The sequence below is a fragment of the Botryllus schlosseri genome, chromosome 13 (genome assembly GCF_051294905.1).
Source record: "Botryllus schlosseri isolate E-star chromosome 13, Bs_hap1, whole genome shotgun sequence".
NCBI classification, from domain to species: domain Eukaryota; kingdom Metazoa; phylum Chordata; class Ascidiacea; order Stolidobranchia; family Styelidae; genus Botryllus; species Botryllus schlosseri.
Genome location: NC_137248.1, coordinates 5,185,922 through 5,210,234, shown reverse-complemented (window position 1 = coordinate 5,210,234; position 24,313 = coordinate 5,185,922). Strand labels below are relative to the sequence as shown.

General features: G+C 38.7%; 2 protein-coding genes across 6 annotated transcripts in view; one reads left to right on the top strand and one right to left on the bottom strand.

Moving 5' to 3' along the window:
• LOC145454353 (ERC protein 2-like) overlaps positions 1-24,231 on the bottom strand; it is a 39,028-nt gene extending 14,797 nt beyond the window's left edge. For 2 of the 5 annotated variants that reach the window (XM_080332353.1, XM_080332354.1), the window contains exons 1-9: positions 24,131-24,231; positions 23,640-23,753; positions 8,087-8,211; positions 5,867-6,060; positions 5,721-5,809; positions 4,068-4,211; positions 2,529-2,826; positions 1,109-1,311; positions 4-159 (exon numbers count right to left, since the gene is read on the bottom strand). In XM_080332353.1, coding sequence (XP_080188479.1) covers positions 4-159; positions 1,109-1,311; positions 2,529-2,826; positions 4,068-4,211; positions 5,721-5,809; positions 5,867-6,060; positions 8,087-8,211; positions 23,640-23,744 — 1,314 coding nt within the window. In that variant the 5' untranslated portion in view covers positions 23,745-23,753; positions 24,131-24,231. The remainder of the gene's footprint in view (positions 1-3; positions 160-1,108; positions 1,312-2,528; positions 2,827-4,067; positions 4,212-5,720; positions 5,810-5,866; positions 6,061-8,086; positions 8,212-23,639; positions 23,754-24,130) is intronic. The other 3 variants (XM_080332355.1, XM_080332356.1, XM_080332357.1) reach the window with 3 other exon arrangements.
• Positions 14,237-22,801, top strand: LOC145454355 (uncharacterized). The gene is made up of 9 exons (XM_080332358.1): positions 14,237-15,233; positions 16,195-16,322; positions 16,857-16,948; positions 17,040-17,106; positions 17,177-17,334; positions 17,406-17,528; positions 18,416-19,190; positions 22,115-22,232; positions 22,299-22,801. Exons 1-9 carry the CDS (start codon positions 15,222-15,224, stop codon positions 22,470-22,472), a joined length of 1,647 nt encoding a protein of 548 aa, XP_080188484.1. The 5' UTR covers positions 14,237-15,221; the 3' UTR covers positions 22,473-22,801.
• Positions 24,232-24,313: the final 82 nt, after the last annotated feature.

Here is a 24,313-nt window from a genome sequence, read left to right as displayed (position 1 = left end):
CACTTTATTTTTCATGAAATTCGAATGGCTTTTGAGAACTTCCAACTGCTTCGACTCTTCCTCCCTTTCCTCGTTCGTGTTCCTGCCGCCGCGCTTCAACATCAGATTCTCCTCCTCCAGCAAATTCAAGTCGTGCTCCAGTATCGCGAGCTTGCCATCCTGAGCACACAAAACCGGTCTCAATCCCAGCAAGGGTTTATAAATAACATTTAGGTTGCTTGGATAGAATCTGAAGCGGCGTCGAGACTTTCAAGTCGGGCAAATGCAAATTATACCTCGAGTCAAGTTCGAGTCAGGAGTCATTTCATATTTCCTATCCATCGAGTCAAGTCAAACCACCCAAACAACGCGACTCAAGTAAGGGGGTGGTTTTTTGACCCATGGCCCATGATAACTGGAATACGACAACCAGGGTTGTAATGACTCGAGTTATGAGTCGCAATTTTTTTGTGACTCGACTCGAGCCAATTTGTGTATTGACTCAACTCGTACTCGAGTCTCTGCGCATGACTCGACCGAGTCATAGGAATCGATCTTTGGATGGCCAATACAGGCATTTCATTGCCTCATTGTTATTTCGTCTATCAGTAGCCTACTGATATTTGTAAAACAGGATCAGAAACTGTGAAAGCGAGGAAAATTACTAAGCTGTGAATGCGACGCATATTATATCCCCCAGGCAGAGTTGTAAAAAGTGGTTTGAACAGGACTTGAACTCGAAACTAAACAGTGAATACAATGACTTGGACTCAGACTTGAGTCGTAACACTATGACTCATAATTGACTCAGCGGTGTATCGAAATGACTCGACTTGACTCGAGTCAAAACTAAAAAAGTATGATTGACTCGCGACTCGGAAACCTGTGGCTTGGTTACAACCCTGATGACAAACCAATGTTTAACAGCACGTCACAAAAACAGAATTCTTTTGGAGTTGCCTTAGGTGAGCTGCGGCATATTCGTATATTTTCAGAGCGGGAGCCGAATCAAGATTGTGAAAAAGATCCAGATCCACTAATTGGAGGAGAGTGACGAATGTGTTTTTTAGTATGTAACGGAGGACCTCCTCTCGGGGTTAAACTGCAGCGCTATGCACAGCGAGCGTACCTTCATGTTAATAACCGCTTGCAGCGACTGTATCTTGGGCAGGTCCGCGGAAAAGCCGGCGTCAGGTAACGCGTTTTTCATCTCGTGAATCTCGAAATTTCTCTCCATCAGCATGGAGTCCAGTTGCACGAGACGGGCCTCGGCCTCCACCAGCTGCATCTTCAACGAGTCCACCTCGCTGTCGGTTTCCTTACCGGGAAAGGCTGTCGAAACGAAGTGTCCTGGTGTAATTCTCATTTCAATGTTAGCCCTTCTCTTTCTGTCTGATCAAACATTACGTTATTCCCGGGGTTCTTGAACTGGTGTCAACAGACCCCTTGGGATCCATGGAGTAGTTGTAAGGGACACAGCTGCAGTTATGAACTCTAAAACTACATTGTCCTGTATTTAAATGATACGACCTTTTTACAGGAATCAGGTAGCTCTCAGAGTGATATTTTTAGACATAAACTTTAAAAATCTTTACCAATAATGTTGTAGAGCTTCATGGAGGTACAGAACTTTTATATACTATTTATTGGTATATTGGTATTGACATGAACCCGAATATTTTCGGCTGACTCTCGTCAGAGGTGTCGGTCAGCAACTGGTAGAGAATGGAAAAGAACATCGTATATCAACAATCGTATCACAAAATACGACGTCACCAGCATGAAATGCCGAATACGAGAGCGTTCAATGTACTAATTTTAGATGGTACAGAAACTTTTTTTGTTGACACAGCCTTGGCTGGCGTATTTTGATAAAAGTCGACTCCAATGTACACAAATAAAAGTGTGAACGGCCCCTCCCAACGACACGAAATCTGTCGTCTCGAAAATTTTTCGCACACGCGGGATTATCCAACAGATGTTTGCCAATGGCAGAATTTACGTACTTCAATTGTTGAGCATCGAGCTTCAGTGAATAAGTCAAGGGGGAGCTTTTCATCGAGCGTGATGCGCGTGTCCTAATAAATCTAAGGACGTGCTGATTTATGCGTTCCTGCAAATGCTTAGACGTTTTTCTCACGAAGCCACAATTCAATAACAATGTTGTATAAGTACAATAAATTTGAAGGGTCCGCTCTAAAGAAGTTTGAAAACCTGCACTAGACAGAGCAGCATTTTATAGATTTTTTGGCATAGTAGGATTGGATTAGGATTTTAAAATCGCTTTGAAAGTCAACACTACAGCAAGATCCTAGGTAGGCCTACCGGGCAGATTTTAGGGAAATTGAAAATCATTTTCCAATGGTTTTGTTCTTTTAACCCAATTTTTGACGGACATTTCATTATGTGCACCAGTATTTTATAGCAATGTATTGGATAATGCTATATATTTGTGTGTTAATGAAGAGGTCAACCTTGGGGTTTCCCGAAGGCTTCCAGTTTGGCACAAAGGTTGGCCAACGGCCAGGCTAGTAAAAACAATGGCATACTTTTACTCTGAAGAAGCTCCATCAGCTTCGAAACGGACTCGTCCCTGGCTTCCAGCGTCTGTTTCTGACTCTCAATTCTCATTTCCATCTCCTCCATCGTCCTCTGCAGAAGCTCGTTTTCGCGGCTGAGCCTGTCCATCTCGTCCTGGACGATCCTGGGGTCGTCCGCGTACCGGTCCAACGCGGCGGGCGGGTCCCTCAAGTGCCCCGACCCGGACAGGTCCTCTTGCAGGATCTGATTGAGGTCGCGCTGCGCCCGGATTTCGTCTTGGAGCGCTTGCACGGTCAATTGATAATTCTGGACAAAAATAGTTACATGAAGAGACTCTCGGAAGCTACAGAACTTCAATGTACGATTCAACAATATATTTATATTGTAATAAAGCGAAATGTTTTCGACTGACACTCGTGAGGGGTAATTACATAATTTTGGATTTATGTTCGCAAAAACAAGTAAAATGGGCACCAGATGACGTCATATTAGAGTGAAGTGGAAAAAAGAAAAATTTGAATTTCAAAAAGCGCCTTTGATATCTGGTCCCAAATCTCTAATGAATTACTTCTATCATGATTTCAGGTTTCTGCACCCTCTAGTGACTGTGCAATTTCACCGAACGAGCCGAAAATAGCTACTTTTGCCATATCTTGATAACCGCTTATGCTAGAAAGCAAGTTTTGGGCTTAAAAGCTGCGGAAGCAACATCTTTCTATCTCACTTGCATCGGACTTTCTCTTGAAAATGTACAGAAAAAAAGTTACAAGCAAATTACTGATTTTTAGACTGCCATCAAAATGTCGGTTGGTTTTACCAAGTTTGCAATGCCACATCTTGTTTGGCGGACCTACAAGTTAATTTTTAGCATAGCATAATTTCGATTAGTAGAGAGAATGATTGAACTTTCATCATATTACATCATCATAATCTCTATGATATGAACTTGGTGAAAAGGGTATCTTCCGTTCAACGCTACAACAAACGATAGGCCTAGATTGTTCAAAAAGTAAATCAGTTACATAATTTATATATACCTCATACCTGTTTGTTGAAAATGATGAATTTCATATCACTTGAGACATTGTTAAACTGTTTTATATATTATACATATTGCACAAGCTGCTGCACTCATCTTTGGTGGAATATTCGGGAACTTTGATAGTCAACCTCAAGTCTCCCAGTAGGAGTGATGATAGTCATTTTAAAAGTGTTCTGGTTTATCTGATATATATAATCTGATCATATAATACTCTGATATATTGGTTTCAAAACTGACTCCTCAAAGGCACTTTTTGAAATTCAAATTTTTGTTTTTTTCACTCCACCCTAACGTTATATATCAGATATCCGTAGAAAATGCAGACTCCAAGTCGGTAAGCACTAGATAAAGCAGTCATCATCGGTGCTAGAGTAGAAAAAGTAATGTCATAAATTTCTACTCGCGTACAATCGATTAGTATTACCGGCTATTAGGCCTACGTGTCTGTGTCTGCGATCAGAAAACATTTCTTGCAACATTGACCACGCCAATCACGTCGTGTCACCTGATTCTCGTCCTGAGCGCGTTTCAGCTGATCTCTCAACTTTGCCGATTTGTCGCACTCTCCTATCCTGATCGTTCTCTCCTTTTTCAGTTCCGGGCTCCAAAACGTCTTGATGGAGTTCATGTTGTTCACAAGTGTTTTTTCCTGAAACATTCAAAGCGAAACATGTGTGTTGATGATGGCCTTATAAAGTATGGTAAGGGATGATTCTTGGAATAGTGGTCAATGCTATTAATAAGTTTATGAAGTGGTGGATATCATTACCAAAATTATTTGCATTATTAGTAGGGCGATTTTTTTAACGATTTTTTCAAAATAGATTTTGTTACGTAATAGTAAAATGGGAAGATGGCGGCAGCATCAATTATAATTGTACCTCAAACTAGGAAAAGTCAACTGATGGTATATCCATTACACGGGTCTCACTAACGAAGGCCCGCTTACAAATTGAACATGAATTATATTCACAACCCAGTAATTTGGCGGTAATAAATTTCCATGACCAACGACATTTGATTTGACGTCAAGAGTAAGGTAACCTTTCGAAAGACACCAACAGTCCAACACGTATCACTCACAAAATCTAGTCAAGTCAGGTGACATGCAGGGTCATACTAGACTCATTACATTATGATCAAATAGGTAATCTCCAATGGCTTTCAACGGATACCATACTCGCAGCATCATGAATCAATCAAACTTCGACCTTGGCCATAAATAACGCTCAGACAGAAATCACCGCCAGAATTGAACCGCCGTAAATCGCAGATTCAAAGCCAATTCCGTGACGCGTGATTAATATATTTATAGATCGTGTGCTTGGCAAGAATTTAAAAACATTAGCACCTTCGGTTCGATACCAAAACTGCATCCGCGAGCTCATTAAATATTCATGCGCCTATCACAGCGTTCTTTTTCCCAGTGTCTGTCACGTTAGCATTAAATTTACTAGTTAGGCACAGCGTCTATATCTGCTTCTAAATAATAAAAATTTAAATTCACCAACTTCAGTTTATGGGTTCGTAGGAAAATAAGTGAAATTGAGCACATTCACGGACATATTTTCTCATTTCCATGCTTTATCACGTTTACTGAGTAATGAATGAATAGTATTATATTTATATTGAAATAAATATTTTCGGCTGACGCCCGTCAGAGGTAATCATCAGCAACCAAATAGAGAAACGGAAAGAACATTGTAGGCTATATCAACAATCCTATCACAAAATATGACGTCACCGGCATGAAATTTCAAATAATCGATTCATTTCAATATGAATACACTATGCAATTGTATATTGAAATTCTGTACTTCCAAGAAGCTGTTGAGTAATTTAGTATTCGACAACTTAATAAATCCCACACAATACACAGTACAAGTGTGTCTATTAGTTTATTGCAAGCTAATAAATAGGTGATAACCCCGATCACACTACAATCTGTAAGAATAAAGAAATTTACCAAACAGCTGACGATTGCCGCTTGGAGCCTGCCGACTGCAACCAAAACACGACATCTGTCACGCTCGATTAATGTCCAATTATTATAAACCATAATTGAGGAAAGAAGCAGTTTTACAGCATAACGAAAGTTGAGATAGCCTACATCATATCACAAGTCACAACGCATTCTGAGATAGTTTAAAATGCATACCTTCATATCCAACTCTCTTCGCAAGGACTGGTTCTCCTCCTGAATTTTCATGATGTATTCAGCGGTGCCGTTTCGTTTCTGTTCCGTTTCTGATAATACCAAAGACTTGAGAATTCAGAAAACAGAAAAGCTTCGTTTCTGCGCACCTCCGTTTACACGCGGCTGACTGCGATTTTGGGAATCCGATTCCTCGTTGCTGACGAAATTGGAGTCCAGGAAGTCTGCGAAATCTTGTCTCATAATCGAACTTGGCGTGGGTGTCCTGGAATGGCTCCCGGACGATGTGTTGGCGTCCTGCGACATTTTCGAGTTTGGGGCCGACGCTAGAACGTTAAACGATCTGGAAATCATAAGACCGATAAACGACCAAGAAAAATAAAATATGTCACAAAGAGTTAACCATGCCAATCAAGTATAAGCAGATGTATCACCGTAAATTTCCACACATTTACAAGTAACAGCTTAGTGAATTCCAAGACACGTCAAAGCTACTTCAAGTTCAAGTTTCAAGGTAGATTTGGTCAAAGCGTGGTATAATTTAGCAATTAATCAGTGGTGGTTTTCAAAAATAAAAGATGTAACGCAAAGCAAAGCGACTGATGAGGCTGTAAATAAACGCAATCTTCGACACCATATTCTTTTGGCTATCTCTGCACTTTTTCAGCGGGCTCATAGATCTTTAATTTCATCCTCAGAATTACACCCGAAACAGAATTTCAATAAACTTGTCCCCTCTATTGTTAAGATTGTACCAATCGTCACTCAATGACAATGCACCAATATTTTTCCAATTTTAGTCTCAACGGCATGTCAAGATCTCAGCTCAAATATTCTGCGCCAGGCACAATCTGATCTTGATAGCAGCTCTCCTCAAGGCAAGCATTCCATTATTAAAATAAACGCAAACAGAAATAGAGCTATTATTACCACACAAGCACAGCAGTATTCCACAAGCTCCGCATCATTACATCCAGATTCTTATCGAAGCATTGCCGTATTAAATACCCGAAATCAAAACACAAAGCCGTAAATGATCGCTACGAAAAAAAATCAATATTCACGACAATTTCATCCCGACCGGCGAGCGACAATTTCCAAGTAAATATTGCTCAGATTTCTGCCGAGCAGCTTTTAAATATGCCTGTACTTGACAAGTCCAAATTCGCGTTACTACAACGCCTTTCACAACAGATGGCCTCCACATCGAAACTGTTCGCGTTCTAGTCGAGATTCCCATTAAATATTAATGTTATAACTGGTGACACCGAGCTTACACATATTTACACAAATTTCTAGACATTATTATCCCGACAAGCTTGCACGTAAATTGTCAACACAATATTTACGCTACACCCACAATAAAAGATCGGTGCATGACGAAATGAGTGAGATAACTCATGACAACCCAAACCAAATCATTATGAAAATTGAAAACATCCAGATAATTAAAACAGTCTGACTATTTATTTCAATCAAGAGATAATGGAAACTGGATGATGAAGACAATAACTAATTATGTTATACCAAAATGGTAAAGTTAAAAAGCATAGGTAGGAATAGCATAGTGAAAAATGAGGTCAAGCAGCACTGTATTTCTCATACCATTCTAAGTATATATGTGGCATTACTCCAATTCTCTATTCTTCAAATGTTGTCGCATAGCTGCATATTTCTTTATTATCATTATTTTCTTTATTCACAGTAAAACTGGTAAATACATACATAATCCGGGGAGCGACGTGCCACCAAAGGAAAATGGCGAGTTGAAGTATTTTAAAAATATTTCAGTAATACAGTCAAATTGCTATTCCTATGCAATACATGAAGAGGTCATATTACAGATTTGCGGTAGATGAAGAATTGGGGCTGCAAGAGGTTGCAGAGCAGAGGTAGAGATTATTGAAAACGAAGAATCCAAATTACAGAAATTATGTTGCGATTCTTAATATATATTATTATATTCTTTATTCACAGTAAAACTGGTAAATACACACATAATCCGGGGAGTAACCTGCCTCAAAAGGAAATTATCATCATTATCTTTATAGCCACTGAATACGCAAGTAGATGAACATTTCAGGCCAACTTCGAATTCAACTACCAACAACGTAACCCGTCTGAAAATCTCAGAAAAGCATTATCATATTAAATACAAACCACTAGTTGGAGCTATAGGCGACATAGGCAGTAATGAGTCAAAATGACCAAGTGAAATCTACAGATCAAATCTGAATCTGCAATAGCAACCAAACACAAGGAAGTACGAGCACAAAATACATATTTAGGATAGAGGATATGCGTTGGTCCTGCATTTCATATTGATTACGCTATGCGCTAATTCTGTCCGAAAGATTGCATTTGTTCACCTGCTTCTACTGGCTGTTTGGGCATCTGCGTTAGGTCTCAATCTTCCGACGACATTGGAGTTTGTTGCATTCAGGTTCAATTCACTCCGGTATTTATTTGCGCTTGCACCAGGAACGAATAGGGACTGTGAAATAAAGGAAATTGATCGTCAAATTTCGGCATTCATAGCAAGCAATCACTGACAACTCGGAAGTTGATGTGAATTGTGTATTGCTGGTTAAGGATGAGTCAAACATAATTCCGATATTGAAGACTTGGAGAATTCTATCGTGGTTATATCACAATGTTTTACTTAATCATTATGAAATTATGCTGCAGTCCATTTCCTCGAACTAACCCCCAAATCAAAAATATAGGCCTCCATTGCTAAACTTGAGGTCATAATCAAACAACGGGGCAACTTCCACCATTTACGGACCACAAAATTATGCTGCAGATACTGCAGTGGTAACTAGATGTCAATTAAAGGACATATAATATCATTCGATGTTTGGTGAGCAATACATGTGAAGACCTCTGTGAATTAGATAAGGATGGACAACTGGACATGCATGATAGGGCCACAGTATCTGGAACAGGAAACACAAAACGTGCTTTGAACATCCGTGCAAACAACATACTGACATAGTAGTGCATATCACGATATGTATCAGTATCTGTATCATCGTGATGTAGGTCATTTGGATACAATCACGTAGGGTTTTTGTAACAAAAACAAATATTATAATGAAACTCAAGTAGTACAAAGCTTTTGAGAAGCTTCTAATTTCAAGACATAACCTCTTATAGCGCAATTTAACCTGCAGATGTTAAGGTTAAATTTTATCTTACAGCTTATTACGTCAAGACAGCAAGTATAAACTATCCAATTATGCCATGCCAAGTGAATTGATCAGAACCCGATCATTTAGCAACCTAATGCCATAATCATAATGATTTCCATGACAATCATCATTGCCAATTCGGGAGATGGAACATCAAAGGTCAACAATGGGATGGTAGAATATTATGTAAGTCAATAGCATCTATATACTAATAACTGTTGCTATAACTTGCACAATGCACATATCACAACATAGATTGGAGTGGGAAAGGCGGTAAGAATTCTGTCGTAGCATAACCAACAACATTCGAAACCGGAGCCATTGATTTATTGCTTAACAAACTATCGGAAAGAATGAATAAAATCAAAGATGTTGAGCTGCAACAAAGAATGGCATCGCAAATTTTTTCCTCAAATGAAATTGTGTCACTGAACGTGATTCACACATCGCATAAGACGTGACAAATATGTTTACGTCGACGCCGGTGCAAGGATGCCTATATACGATAATGTGATAATCTCACATTTCACATTCGATTTCGTTATGGAAACACGAGTATGTGGATGAAAGATCTGTATTGTGTGATATGTGAAATTATTATAGTATTGGCAAGCAATAATTAAGTCCATGGCTAAATGGTCAATTAAAGTTTATAAAAATCCAGCTGTGAATATATATCAGAATTTAGTAAAATGAAGCGAGGTTCGAAGAGACTTTTTGGGGTACAAAACTTTAACATACATTTTAGTAATATATTCATTGCATTACTAAAATGTATATATTGAAGCGAGGTTCATATTTTCAAGGAACAATTATATTGTGCCTTCATCAATTGATAGGATTATGACATCATTTCCATATCTCACGAAAAGAGAGAGGGTTTCCCCGAACGCAAAAGATGACAAAACCACACAGTCATGGAATATTATATAGCCAGAAACATTAGTCCATTCATGTGACATGAAATCCTCAAGATTTCACGTGCTCGTGGTTAGGGTTGACAGAAGTAAGGCATGGCAGGAATAAAAGGTTGTCATCAGATTTATTTCAGTCTTCCACAGTCAGGGCAGAAATATGGTGCATTTATGATACGCTTCCACAGTGATAAGTTTAGCGTTGATTGGCAACGTAAGAGGAAGGAATATTTATTTCTCTGACATGTGATTGTTAGAGTATAAATAACTCGGCCCAATTAATTAATCCTAGGCATGTAGAGCAAGTGACATGAGAACATAACGCCAGAAAAATGAATCATAAACCTAACATAGAGTGAGTTCAAAAATATATTTGCTAAATAGGGATCATGTATATAAGCGGTTGCTATTCTTTTATTTTAAATTAGTCAACCAAGTGACGTTAGTGACCTGATTATCACGGCAGAATATCAGAACTGCGGCAGTAGTTAAACGTTTTGAAGTCATCTCATAGCTTTTAATAACTAGCATGTCGCAAATTCATCGTTTACATGCAAGTTGATCAAAGGATATTGAGGGCTTTTGGCAATGTGATGCTATTGTGATCCTATCTCGATGGCAGTTCTGGCTACAACGTGTACACCTAAGATCCTTCTTCGATTAATAGCCTATGTCCTGGACACATATACACCAATGCAGTTCTGTTTCAGAATGACGTTAATTATGACCACACGCCATCAACCATTTAATCAAAATGAAAAATATATTTGAGAGGAGAAGAAGCAGTTAGAAATTTCTATCACTATCAGGCACTTTGGAATCATCACACTTAATCACTAATCAATATTTATTTCTTACACCGAGACATAATAATATAAGCAATTACGCCTGTCGTCAATTTACGTTAGCCAAAAATAAAACGAAGTGTACTGTACAATTTAGTCGATAGGAAGTACCGAAAACTGAGCCCAATGAGGAAGAACGTTCGATGTGACAAAAGCTCACGGAAATTGAATTAGATTGTGATCAAAGTGGCGACCTAGCATGTGAAGCTCAGTTTCATCTAGTAGTTTCCATGAAACAATTATAACAATTAGGTGAGTCTGATAATTTAACAATGATCATTATTCAGAAATTTGCACAAGTGAAGGACAGGTCTCAGAATATCTTCAAAAAATGTAAGCCTACAAATTATCATAGCTAAATGAGATTTCAGGAAATAAAAATAATTTTCAAAGTCAAACAATTACATAGGCGCATCTTTACTCATATCTTGCATGAATTTCATGTTCAAAAGGATTACTATCTTACAAACATTGAAAGCTGCCGTATCTAAAAGTATGAATGTGAACAACTCGAGTTTCAGTGTGTATTGGCGTTAAACTGACATGTCTGGAATATCTCTAGTAATAGCCTTGTGACATATCACTGTTTGGATTAAATATCACAGATTCTTGCCAACAGCCAGTTCAGTCAGAAATACTGTATCGTATATGACATTTCTGATATATCTGAGCAAGAAGCCAATGTCTGAATTGAAATTTACCAAGTACCAGTTAATATAGGTTTACTTTAATATCTTTTGTTTTATTGTTAACATAATGTGCTACTTCGGAAATTACCCCATCACAATTGCAATGATGAAAAAACTGCAATGTTTCCGAAGACTATTTAGAATTATGACTGTGATATTAGTAAAAATCCTGTTTGTTTTTGGTAATTTTCCCATTGATTTGCACCCTATATATGGCAGATGTATGAGATGTAGTCACACTTTTTGGGAACATTTCATGAATGCAGGACATGACCTTGGCTATACGCATGGCAATGTGTTTTGTAACAAGTGTCATATAATAATTCAATAAAAGGTATTCTGGTTTTTGGCACTTGGGCGTCATAATATGACATCGTACCAATGATCCTACGATGGTATATCAGTATTGGTCTGTGTGTGATTAAAGGCTTATTTTGGAAACAGTTATACCATATTACAATAAAGTAACGGCAGCCGACAGGCACTGAAAATAAAATGATAGAATTACGTGGCACATAAAATGCATATGATTTTATGATTGCAACAATTACAATAATCTTTAAATTCCAGTTTCAGATGCTAAATGAATTTTGGTATCTTTACGTTACTTAGAAAAAATGTATTACTAAGAAATTATTGAAAATATGAAGTTGTAGACATCGAAGATTAGTTTCAATAATCATGAGCTGCCACCGACATAAAATATCAGTTAACATCAATCTCTCATTTCTTGGAGTTTCCCTAACTCGGAAGTGCTGGCATAACATCAATTCTATTACGTCCGTCAAATGATAAAACACTTTATAAGCATGGTAACAGAGTGTGACATGAGTGCGTTTCTTAATTCTTGTTAAGAAATCTGCACGATTCGAAATTAACAAGACATGAGTCAAGGGAAACTTTTCAAGACTTTCGTTATAAGTATACCGGCATGCACCAATACACTCTGCCCATGCTCATGACGTAGTAACTCGAGAAGAATAGCAGCTGGGCCTAAACATAGACCAGCAGTGTCATCGTGACGTAAACGATAGCGCAGGGTGCTCGGATATTCAAATTTAGCATATGTGAAGACGCAAAAATTGTTTTTGACGTTTAGTTGACACACATCCTCTGCAGTTGGTTTTATCGAAATATTTGTCTCATCATAGTATGGGACCTGAAATTCAATATTTCAGGACACAGGAAATGATGCTACAGATTGCATCAGGAATTGGAAAATGTAATAATGTGAAGTTTAAATTTATATCGGGAATGTTGAGTGGGTAATGAATGCAGGATATTTTTGCAGTAACAGTAATAGAAGGCCTGTTGAACGCAGGATTTTCATGATTCAATAGAAATGTAAAGAAATGATAGAAATTTTCAAAGTTACACAAGTAGAAGTGGGTGTTGTCATATCTGCCTCCAGTAGAAGTAAAAATCGAGTGCTTTGAAGAGTATTAAGGTAGAAGTTCATTGGTCTCACATATTATTTAGTTTTAAAACCCAATAGCATATTGATTTTGAAAATTTTATGCAATAGTAAAACAATTCAATGCCATATCTATTCATTAATAGGTATAGAATACTAGTGTAAACTTTCAAATAGCATTGAATGTTAAACTAATCTGGCTATCCAGTATTAAACTTTAGCACCTTATCCCATGATTTTTCCAAATACCATGTGATATAATTTCAAGTTAAGTACTAATTTACAAACACAAAATTTTAAACCGCCGCAACCGCCAATGCATTTCAACCAAACGGTGAAACATGTGACCGGGTCCGCGACAACAATAGCCGTGGCCTTGCCTTTCTCTGAATAACGCTGCGCGTGTGTCGTATTGGCGTGAATCATACTTGAAACTTACTTTATTAATAACACTAGCGGAACAGAATGATAGATCACATTAATCAGAGATCAAACGTGGCAGGTAGACAGCTTCTTCTGTAGAGCAGATGCATATGCATCTACTTCCTTCCTGAGGATCAGAAATCAATAGACTAATACAATCTGAGCATGTAGGTAGACAAAGTGAATGCTGGAATTGCAATATAAATCTAATACAATATGACCACACTGTATGCAGGTGGTTATTCAGTTAATAGTAAAAGACAGTTTAGTTTCATCTCGCACATCTATCAAACTAATATTTTAGAATTGTTTAGGGTTAAGACCTTATATGATCATATAATATTGCAAATAAGTCAGTAGCATCTTTCGGAAGCAAACTGTTAATTGACAAATTGCACATGCTAATTCTCTTACGACAAAATGTCATTAGAGAATTTTGATGGAGCAACTCAATGATAGGATTATGCCCTACAACAAATGCATAACGACGCCGGGTGACGTCATTACACTTACAGGATGTGACGTGATGTATTGAAATGCGGTAGAAAAATAAATTCACCGACCATATTGATCATAGCAATACAATGGATCAGTATGACAATGTCAGAATAGCAATTGACCGTGTGTACTATCTTTGTATTTAAATATCTGTATTTAGATATAATAATTCGGAAATAATAAAAAATGCCTGACAACGGGAGAAGTATTGGTTTGACACTGGAAGAACAAGCCACAACCGTCATGCTGAATACAAGTAATTTTGTTCAAGTCGATCCAAATCCTGGTAAGTAAATAGGACCACAATTGCGAGGTCTTAAAAATATTGTGGGCTGTAAATTAGCAGTTTATTTACTTGCAAGACTTGCTGAGTAGATGATCGTATGGATTTACTGTATCGCTGCATGTAATTTCACTTACATATTGCAATTTTGCAATGTCCGATCTGATGTGCTTTAGAATGGCTTATAATTGAATAGTATAGTAGATTCATATTGAAATGAACCCGAACGTTTTCGGCTGACACAATGTGTAAAGATTCAATGTTCTTTCCAACTCTTCACTAGTTGGTCCCGATTACCCCTGACGAATGTCAGCCGGAAATATTCGGGTTCATTTCCATATGAATACAGTATTCAATTGTATATTGAAGTTCTATAGCTCCAAGAAACTCTTCAGAATTGCTTATCTGATAACTATCTATGTCACTTTCATTTATATCATGAGTCAGCGGGTGTAATTTGATTTGAAACAGCTCCACAACAGTATCTGTTTTCAACTTCTTGACGTGTGCACCTAAATATAGCTTGATTTTTATGTAGGCCCCTATCGCAACCATGCAGAGCTTTGAGCTGGTAGAATAAAAAAATCAACAACAGGCAGGAGTTGATATCAATAAAATTAGCAAGTACAATGGTCAGGATGTTCTATAATTACAAGGTTTCCCCCTAAAAATCCTTGAGAGGCTGGAACTTGATCAACACTCAAGAATGTACCTAAGATGTCGTGTGATATTTCACTATTCAAGGTATTTCATGGGTAGACACATGTCTTGACAGTTGCAAAACTGAGCTGATATCACAGTTCCAGAACAAAACTAAAGCATTTTAAGTTCACAGCCTAATGAGAGAGGTCCTTCCGAGTATGATTATAATTCATATATAATATAACTAAGCAAGTGTTTCTGATTTTCTTGATTGGTCACTCCAGCCAACTTAAAGCATTTACCTTATTCCAGCTCGTTTCATTTCATGTAGCAATGGTATCTCGATAATTTTCTTTACCAAAACATGGCAATAAAATCACCAGTGCATTGACTAGCAAATTTCGTTTTCAGGTGACTTGCGATTCTTGGCAGTTGGAATCGCGTTTTTGGTGGTAATTTTGGGAACTGCTGGAAACGGACTCACAGTGTGGGCTTACAAAAGTAACAGAAACCTCCAAACCTCGTTTAACGTGCTCATCGCAAACTTATGCTGCGTTGAATTGCTATTTTCACTTGTTATAATCCCACTGCAACTACCAGGAATGATCAGTATGGTAAGTGCTTTCTCACTTTGGAATCGTACTCTTATTTTATCCAAGAATTTAATTACATAGATTGTGCTATGATAACAGTGGGGATAGGGAATAAATATAAGGAGTGACGACTGCAGATTCAATATAGTACACAATGGGATCTTCGGGGTCTGATCCAGTCCAATGTCCAACAAATCCCTAATTTAGACTGGCCACAATCAGCGGCCCCAGCTGACAAGATCAGTAGCACAGTAAACTTTAGTGTGGTACCTACTACCTAGTTTGAATCTGACCCTGCTTCTTTATTTTACCGGACTACCATATATAGATATATATGCAATTGAGATTTGCGTTTCCAATAAGCATCAATCGGGAGTTTCAATTGGAATTCCTATGTGTTGTGGTGCCATCAGACTGTAAGTTCCCAAAACAAGGCTTGTGCCAAAGCAGTAATTCGAGTACTAATGTTTGTTGGTACAAATACATTGGGAATTTGTATGCTCACTACTGAATTGATACTTTGGAACTTGAAACGGTGGCACCTGTCACCGCAAAGCAAGCGTAAAAAGATTGCACTGCAACGACCTTACTTTCTCCAGGGATCCATATCGTGTATTAGTCACACACCATAATTGGAATGGAGTGTGTCGTCCAATATATTTAAGCATGCCCAGCTTGCTGTCTCATGGCTTCCTTCCTATTACACAACTTGACAGAATGAATTATTTATCACACCTGTGACTGTTACTATGCAGAAATGGAATTGTGATCTATATCATGAAAGTGTGTATTTGATGGACCACAAATTTCAAGTTCGGGGTGTAATTGATTCAGTCACATCAAAAAGTAAAGGCATAATGCCCAGATCCAACCATAGCAAAGTTCTTCAATTTCAACTCAGTTTCATACCTGAATCTAAATTTACTATGAAGCTGGACAAGTTGGTATCACTTATCACATAACAACTTGTATTTTATTTCAGGAAAAATTGTATCCCAACGCGCTTTGCACAATTTCCGGATATTTATATTATTGCTCTTTCACTGCATCCCTACATAATCTTGTCGCTATAGCAATCAACAGATACATTGGAATCGTTGATACAAAAAGGTGAGTTGACTAGATATTCACCATACCTAATGTCAGATTGATGGAATCAACCACAAAAGTAGTTCTTAAATTAATCGATTTAGCTGTAGTATAATACTGACTATTATCAATCATATATACAGAAAATCATCAGTTGTGATTCAATTATGGAAACAGAGCGTTGTATCCTCGTATGCACTAATAATATTATTTTACTAGCGTGATGGAAGAATGTAGATATACTTTTAGTTTGAATTCATACTGAAAACATGAGATAGCAGTATGCTGTCAAAGTCGTATCAACCAGTTCATGCTATGAATTTCTACAAATAGGACCCCATTGACGACATTGCTTGGCTCTGATGCCAACATGACTCACAACACAGAGGCCACGGAAATTTTATAACATAAAGCATGCAGTGACTTGCACAAGTCACAGTTGATAATACAATCATACCGCTGCAAACTATCGAGTCAAAACAGAACAACGCAGAACGGCCACATTATGTATGGTGCCTTGGACATATGCCCGGTAACTTTGACGTTTTATTTTAGATACCAGGGCCTGTTCACCGGTAATAGATTGCGCTTATGGGTGGCAAGCATATGGATAACATCACCAATACTTTACATTCCATTAGCAGTAGGTGAGTGAAATCAACCTTGTTTAGCAAGGCTCGATTTAATAAGGCAATCGGCTTCATGATGAAAGACACATAAATCTCAAATCGATTTCAGGAGGAAACATACAGTGGAGTAACACGTCTTTAAGATGCTCAATCAGGTCGGACACTAACGCAGTAGGGTGAATATCTACAAAAGTTTAGTCCCAGCATCGAATTTTTCCTCATCTATGTCACATTATCCACTCACAGCATTTACAACATGATACTGAACATCGTCTATCAAGCCGGCGGCTTGATAACATTGATAACTCTCTACTCTGCGATTATCGAGAAAGTGAAGCAGGTACAGAAAAAGATAAAAATTCACAAGAAGGCGAGCTTCAGAAGCTCTGCAACATCGCATCGACGTGAGTATAGTTACGTGCAATTACATATTGCCATATGGATACGGTACGAGAGACAACTTGATATGTTGTAGGATCCGGGACTTTGAGCAAGGATCCAAAAGTAGAGATTCACACGACAAGTGGCGAGGAAGGCATCGAAGACTACAGACCAGATAGCATCATCAGCGGAGGATTTAATTTCAGACCAGCCAAAGGTAAGTCTGTCACAACCCGCCAGTATCGCCACTGTCAATAAAACTCGTACTAAAAATTTGAAAGTAATCTTGCAATGCAAATCTACTATGACACAGAAAATTGGAATGAGGAATGTTTTGCGAGATTGCTTGAAGAAATAGTCATACTTGTCACATCAAGTCATATTTTTTGATACAATTGTTGATATACAATGTTCTTCTCCATTCTGTACTGGTTGCTGACGATTACCCATGACGAGTGACAGCCGAAATGATTTGGCTTCCTTCCCATATGAATATATTAGGCGTATTCAATTGTCTACTGAAGTTCTGTACCACAAAGAATCTGTTTCTATAGCAAGCACAAGGATACAAAACTACCAAGGACCACAGTCTATAAATGGCTAACAGCAACTTGCCGAGAAATACCGCAGAATTACCAAAGGCGCTACAAAGACGCACACAAAACGATATTTAGTGACAGTGCTGACTGTCAATATTAGTCAATGTTTGTAATTTCAAGAATTATAATGATGGAAATCATCCCAGGAGTTGCCTCAAACGCACTTCACCATGTAGTGCAGTAGAAAAGTCAGCCTGAATACTGAAAACTGTCCAAAAACACCACACTGCAGACAGCATATTTCAATCCATGACAGACACATCATCTTTAATAACACTGATATTTAATTCACCTCAAAACGATCTTTTCAAAGCACCAACTCACCCTGTTTTTAATGGTAATTGAATCTCGGCACATAGACCACTGATCATTGAAAGTATAAGATACTGAATATATCTCTAACAACGACGCAACTACGAAACGGTAGTTGCTAGGTACTCGGTCGTATTTTGCTATGAAATATTAATAAAAGTTATCAATTCACTATCACATATATTATATCCAGATGGAAGCATGCAAGGGTACCACAGCGATTCGGGCCCGAGCGACCGAGAAATGGTGACCGCGAAACAAAGAAATGTAATGTCTGACAATCACTCTCACACATCGGCAATGACGCCGTTACGGACACCGTCACCTAACGCCAAATCTATAAAAGCGAAACGACGAGGGTCATTATGGCAGATGTTATTTCGAACTAAAAGTAAAGAAAAAACACCAAAAGATCAAGTCGAAGATCGTGGCAGCCATACGATTGATATTACGACCGACGACGAAAAAATTACAAAAGAAAGCGACCATAAAACACCAGTTGTAATGCGGAACATGGACGAAACCACGAAAAACCTCAGACGTAAAAAGTCACTGAGCGCTCCGACAATGCCGTCGCCGGAAGAACTGATGCAGATTTCACGAAAGAACTCTTCAATCGTGAAAGAATACATTCCGGAAAAGCTCGACGAAGCACAAGAGCCCGTAAGCGTCGAATCATCGCCGTCAATGCACCGTGCATTCACAGTCGGCGCTAAGTATAAAAAGCATGTCACAAGACGCGAAAACGGCGGTAGTTTCAGAGTCACAACCGAGAGCGCTAAATTTCTTCACCCAAACAGCGTCGTGAGTAGATTAACCGCCGCCGACAAAGCACTGTGCACTTCATTGCCTACTTTACAACAAAACGAGATTTTATCATCGGAAAACCACGCGAAATCGGGGACGATCGCAAAGCGAATTCAAGACCAAAGAAGTCGAAAAGGGAAGACAACCAAACGCAGACAAAGGTGAGATTGGTGCGTGTGTGGGACTTGGTGAGAAAGTTATCTCATAATCGCTTAACGCAGCTTAAAATGATTTTAATGGGTGGATCTAAGTCATAACACAGGAATAGCAGGAATAGATTAGAGTTTATGGTCAGCAACTTGTCTTGGAAATATGTTACAGAGAAAAAATACATATGACCAGGCGCGTAGCCAGAGGGGGGGTTTCGGGGGTCGAAACCCCCGACTTTTGAAACGCGAAACCCCTTCCATTTACGCGAAACCCCCGTCGATGCATTTCAATATTTCGTCGGTAGCACTAGCTAATTTGTTGAAAGCTCTTGCGCAATGATTTATGTATGACCGATACATAGGATGGCTTTTTTCTCGCGTCTTCTCTCGTGTGCACAGTAGACGAGAGAGGGCTTTTTTCACGTGCGTGCAAGGGAGACAAGGATATTATATCGTCGTATAATGTAATCACAGTCACAGTGTAGCTACAATTCGTCGCGTCGCTTTTATGAACGCGCGTAATCAATATTAATAATATCGGATGTATTGCAGTATTCACCTCACTGGCGACGCGTAATTCATAATTGTCGCGTGGTCCGCGATCTCATCAAATCTAGAACTCTATTAGGTCTATGCTTCAACAATTGGATGCTTAATCTCACGCATTCAGCGATACACGGCAACACAACTTTGATCTACAATTTGACGGCTTAATATCAATAAAGAACAAAGAAATAGCAACAGGTTATCGGAACACTGTAAAACACTGTATTCAAACGGCATTCTTCAATCTACGCTAACATTTTTTTGCTAAATTCCTTTACCACAGCCAGGCCACGCGCAAGCGGCAAAAACTAACGAGAATCGATCTCGCTGAGATGATTGCGAAATTAAGTCATCGATTGGCGCGCGTTCGGCAATCGTTGCTAGCCTGATTTATCACGTCTCTAACAAGCCTAGTTCTACTAGCTTGAAGAACCGCATCTGCAATAGGCCCGGTGCGAACTATGCCATCGCCTGCACAATCGCATCTGCTTTGCCTGGCGCGCACCATATCATCGTTGGCTTACGCAACAACCGCATCCGCAATATGCCTGATACGAAAGATATCATCGCTAGCCTAACGATCGCGTCTCAGGCTAGCATGCTTTGGCTCCTATCTCTCGATGGATTGTATGCGGATTTGCGATTGTGATTAAAGAGTGACATCGCTCAACTAATGTCATCGAATGTCCGCAATCGACCGCAAACATGTACGTGCGTACATTAGGGCTGTTCAAAAATAACTTTTTTTTCCCGATTCAAGCCGGTCACCTCTTAAATCGTCAGGTTGCAGTAGAAAACCTTGCTCACCAAATTTCACTCGATTCCAACCAGTAACGGCTTCCGCAGACCCAATTAAAATTTTTAATTTATTATGGAAAATTGAAAAAAAAAAATTTCCAAATTTTTCTGCCAACCCCATGAAATTGTTGAGCTGTCTTCAAAGACGTTGCAAAACTAATTTGAGTCAATTCCGACCAGTAGAAGCGGAGTTATGTGAGTTTTTCGATGATAATCCTTGGATTATCCTTGATCGGTGATAATCCGCGATTTATCAACGAAAAACTTACATAACTCCGCTTCTACTGGTCGGAATTGACTTAAATTTGTTTTGCAACGTCTTTGAAGACAGCTCAACAATTTCATGGGGTTGGCAGAAAAATTTGGGAAATTTTTTTTTTTTATTTTCCATAATAAATTAAAAAATTTAATTGGGTCTTCGGAGGCCGTTACTGGTTGGAATCGAGTGAAATTTGGTGATCAAGGTTTTCTACTGCAACCTGATGATTTAAGAGGTGACCGGCTTGAATCGGGGAAAAAAAGTTATTTTTGAACAGCCCTAGCGTACATACGTGATTGATTTTCGCTAATATACTACTTGAACATAACCATCGGAAGATGTGTGTCAATGCTTGAGTTATAAAAGATGAGAAACGTTTGAAATTGAACCACCTGAAATCGGTGCCATTATAGAACAGATTCCATAACAACTCGGACATTTTGACTTGTGCAAATCGTCGCCGAGGTTACGTAATATGCGTTGATATGCGCGTAATACGCGTTGAGAAAGCTCGCGTATTCAATTGTTCGCGAGAGATCAGGGACTCGCTAATTAACAGCACTTCCGGACACGTTGGCAAGCTTATCATACGCGTAAGTTCGTCAACGCGAGGCGATTGTATAATCGTCATTTACGCATTACTTAACCCTAATGAATTGATGCTATAAAAATCGAAACCCCGCCCTCTTCATTTCAAACCCCGCCCATATTTTTCGGCTGGCTACGCGCCTGCATATGACATATGGCTTACAGAACAATACCTTTTCATCAACATTCAAGAAAATTAATCAAACGAGAACTCGAAAGAATTTAGACAATAGAACGAACAGGGCACAGGATGAGACGAGACACTTTTTGTATATTTCCACGCCACTCAAAGAGTAGTGCCTTTGATCCCTACTAGTTATACTAAATTTCATTTGAATTGTACAACATACTAAGGATTCCTTGGGCTTCAAATATCCTTGGTCAACCGCATCAACATACTCCCGGTGAGGGTGTGATCGAACACACTGCGTACAAGATGAGACACACGGAAGTTCTTGTTCGCTACAGAAACGCTTTATACAAAAATCGATGTACTAGTAACATCATGAATGAAATATATTGATCATGTAATAATTTGCTTCCAAAATGAACTTCTTTTGATTTTAATTGCTATCAAAGGCAAATGCATGTTCCATCTAACCACATGTCTCATCTTTGCCTCCTCTCAAGACATTTGACATATGACACACTATGTCCTCTGTAATTAATTTAAGAGAGTTTTCGTAAGTAGGACAACACAACAGACTTCAGCAGTGGATTATTGGCCATGTTTTTAATTAAACAGATTGAAAGCAATGAAACGCCGTCACGCCCGAGAAAGACAACTGGTGTACAGTAGCTTATGGATATGTATCGCTTACGCAGTTTTAATTCTGCCGACATCCATACTCTTTATGGCACAGGTGAGCAACAGTATTTTATATGACCGTAATCCAATTTTTTTTCCAAACATCATTCTTCTATTTCAGAGCATATTCAAGTTCAAAACGCCAGCCGTCGTAATACTTACAATCAACGCAATATCGTGGCTACATGCAGTGGTGAATCCCTTCATTTATGGATACATGAATCACCTTTATCGGAAGGAATATGTCAAAATTGCAAAAGCCGTGGAGAGAAGTGTGACGTCTTGTGTGAAATGAAATAAGACAACGCAACAAGGAAAATGGTTCGACGCATGAAATCCAAAGAAGAGAAGGGGATATATGAAATATTCTCCATGATTTCTCAATGAAAGAAATCAGACCAAGATGCATCGGCGGGAAATGTGCGCACACGATCAACATCACATTATTACTACCATTCTTCAGAACAAAATACTTCAAAAACGACAAAGTTTTTATAGATAATATTTTTGTTATTCTGTACCGTTTTTGAAAGATTTGTCTGAATTTGTAAGCTTTATTTCCTTACTATAGTCAGTATTTATCGATGGCAACCAAGAAATCTGTGAAATATGACAGGGATCTGACACTGAGAATAATTGATAGGCCAACAACATATTATCGATGAAAGGACTCAGAAAGACGACGCAAACGCTCTAATACGAAGCAATATAAAATTAATGGACTAGTCTAGTGCTACAGGTTTTCTGCGATTATGTTGACAATAAGGTGACTGATCTTATTGTAAAGATGACAGATCTTTTTGCGAACATAATCACACCAACTCGCCACAGACAGCTTTATGTCATTGCTTCATGATAATTTTGCAATCTAAGATGTAGGCTATACCAGAAGAATGGCAATACATAGAAAAAAGGAATGAGTTGGAAAGCCTTGGTCAAGTCAATCGATGAAACTTGCTTATCACACTACATATACCCCAGAGCGGAATTGCTGACAACGTCACACGTAACTTTCCTCTTAATGACTCAATTATTCTATGCAAGAAATCCATCTGTCACGCACAACTTATTGCTGAAAACAACCACTGTTTCCAGTCTGGCATACCCCCCACCATACATTACCAAATAAAAGAACATGTTCAAAAGACGTCTGCACACTCAAAGTTCAGTTGCACACACACAACGAACCCGGTTGCTTGATTCCTTAATGGTCTTTCCCTGCTTACAGGCCTATTCTACAGTAAGCTACACTTTACGTACTGTAATCGAAAAAAAGCCAAACAATATTCATATGTGTTTACCCAAACAGCGCATTCAAATGTACACACGCATGCCAGTAACTCTGAAATGTCGCAGCCAGGCCATCTCCAGCATTGGACCAACTACCAACATAAACCAGGCTGCTAAATTTTGACGCAATGACAACCATGCTTTTACACGATAATGCCAGTCTTGCGCCTACTTGCATGTTTTCCATTGAGATCGTTCGCGAAGTTCCATTACTTTTCGAATAAACCCCTGGAGGTGGTGTTGAGGAAGTGTTTGGGGGGAGTCGCCATGATGCCATGATCAAGAACTTGAGTTGAAAGTTGAGGATTATTTGATAGTGATCAGATTACCGACACAGCAATTAACCGTCAGAGTCACAGCAGTTAAGATTTGACTTCTCATTGAGCAACAAATAAGCTACATTGTTGCTATACCGATTACCACACAATTAAAGCATGCCTGATCTTCACATGGAGTGTAGATATTGATACCGAACCCATTATAGTACACTAACAGTGAATAAACTCCCAAGATATACATCATACGCCTACGCCATATACAGTAGGTTGCAATACCATCATTTAAAGATTATAAATCGAGTCTAATATCTATCTGTCTATAGCAAGTGTGTCAATAAGGACCAGGTAATAGTTTACGTACGTCTTAATGATAAATCGCACCTACCTACCACATTGGCCCGAAGAAAACAGCAGGTAGATAGCGATGAATTTGCAGGCGATCAACCACAAATGCAATCTTCAACAACAACAAGAAGGAAAATTCGCTATCCGCTTGAGGTCATGACCCGGCCTACTTTTGCTTCAGGAATGCCTCAGGTCAAGGCAGACTTCATTATTCATTTGTCGT

What these genes read in the sequence shown, in the direction of transcription:
- LOC145454355 (XM_080332358.1), top strand. An exon ending in ACAACCAAACGCAGACAAAG is followed by an intron (nt 19,191 to 22,114) that starts GTGAGATTGGTG and finishes TTAATTAAACAG; the next exon opens with ATTGAAAGCAATGAAACGCC. An exon ending in CCATACTCTTTATGGCACAG is followed by an intron (nt 22,233 to 22,298) that starts GTGAGCAACAGT and finishes CTTCTATTTCAG; the next exon opens with AGCATATTCAAGTTCAAAAC.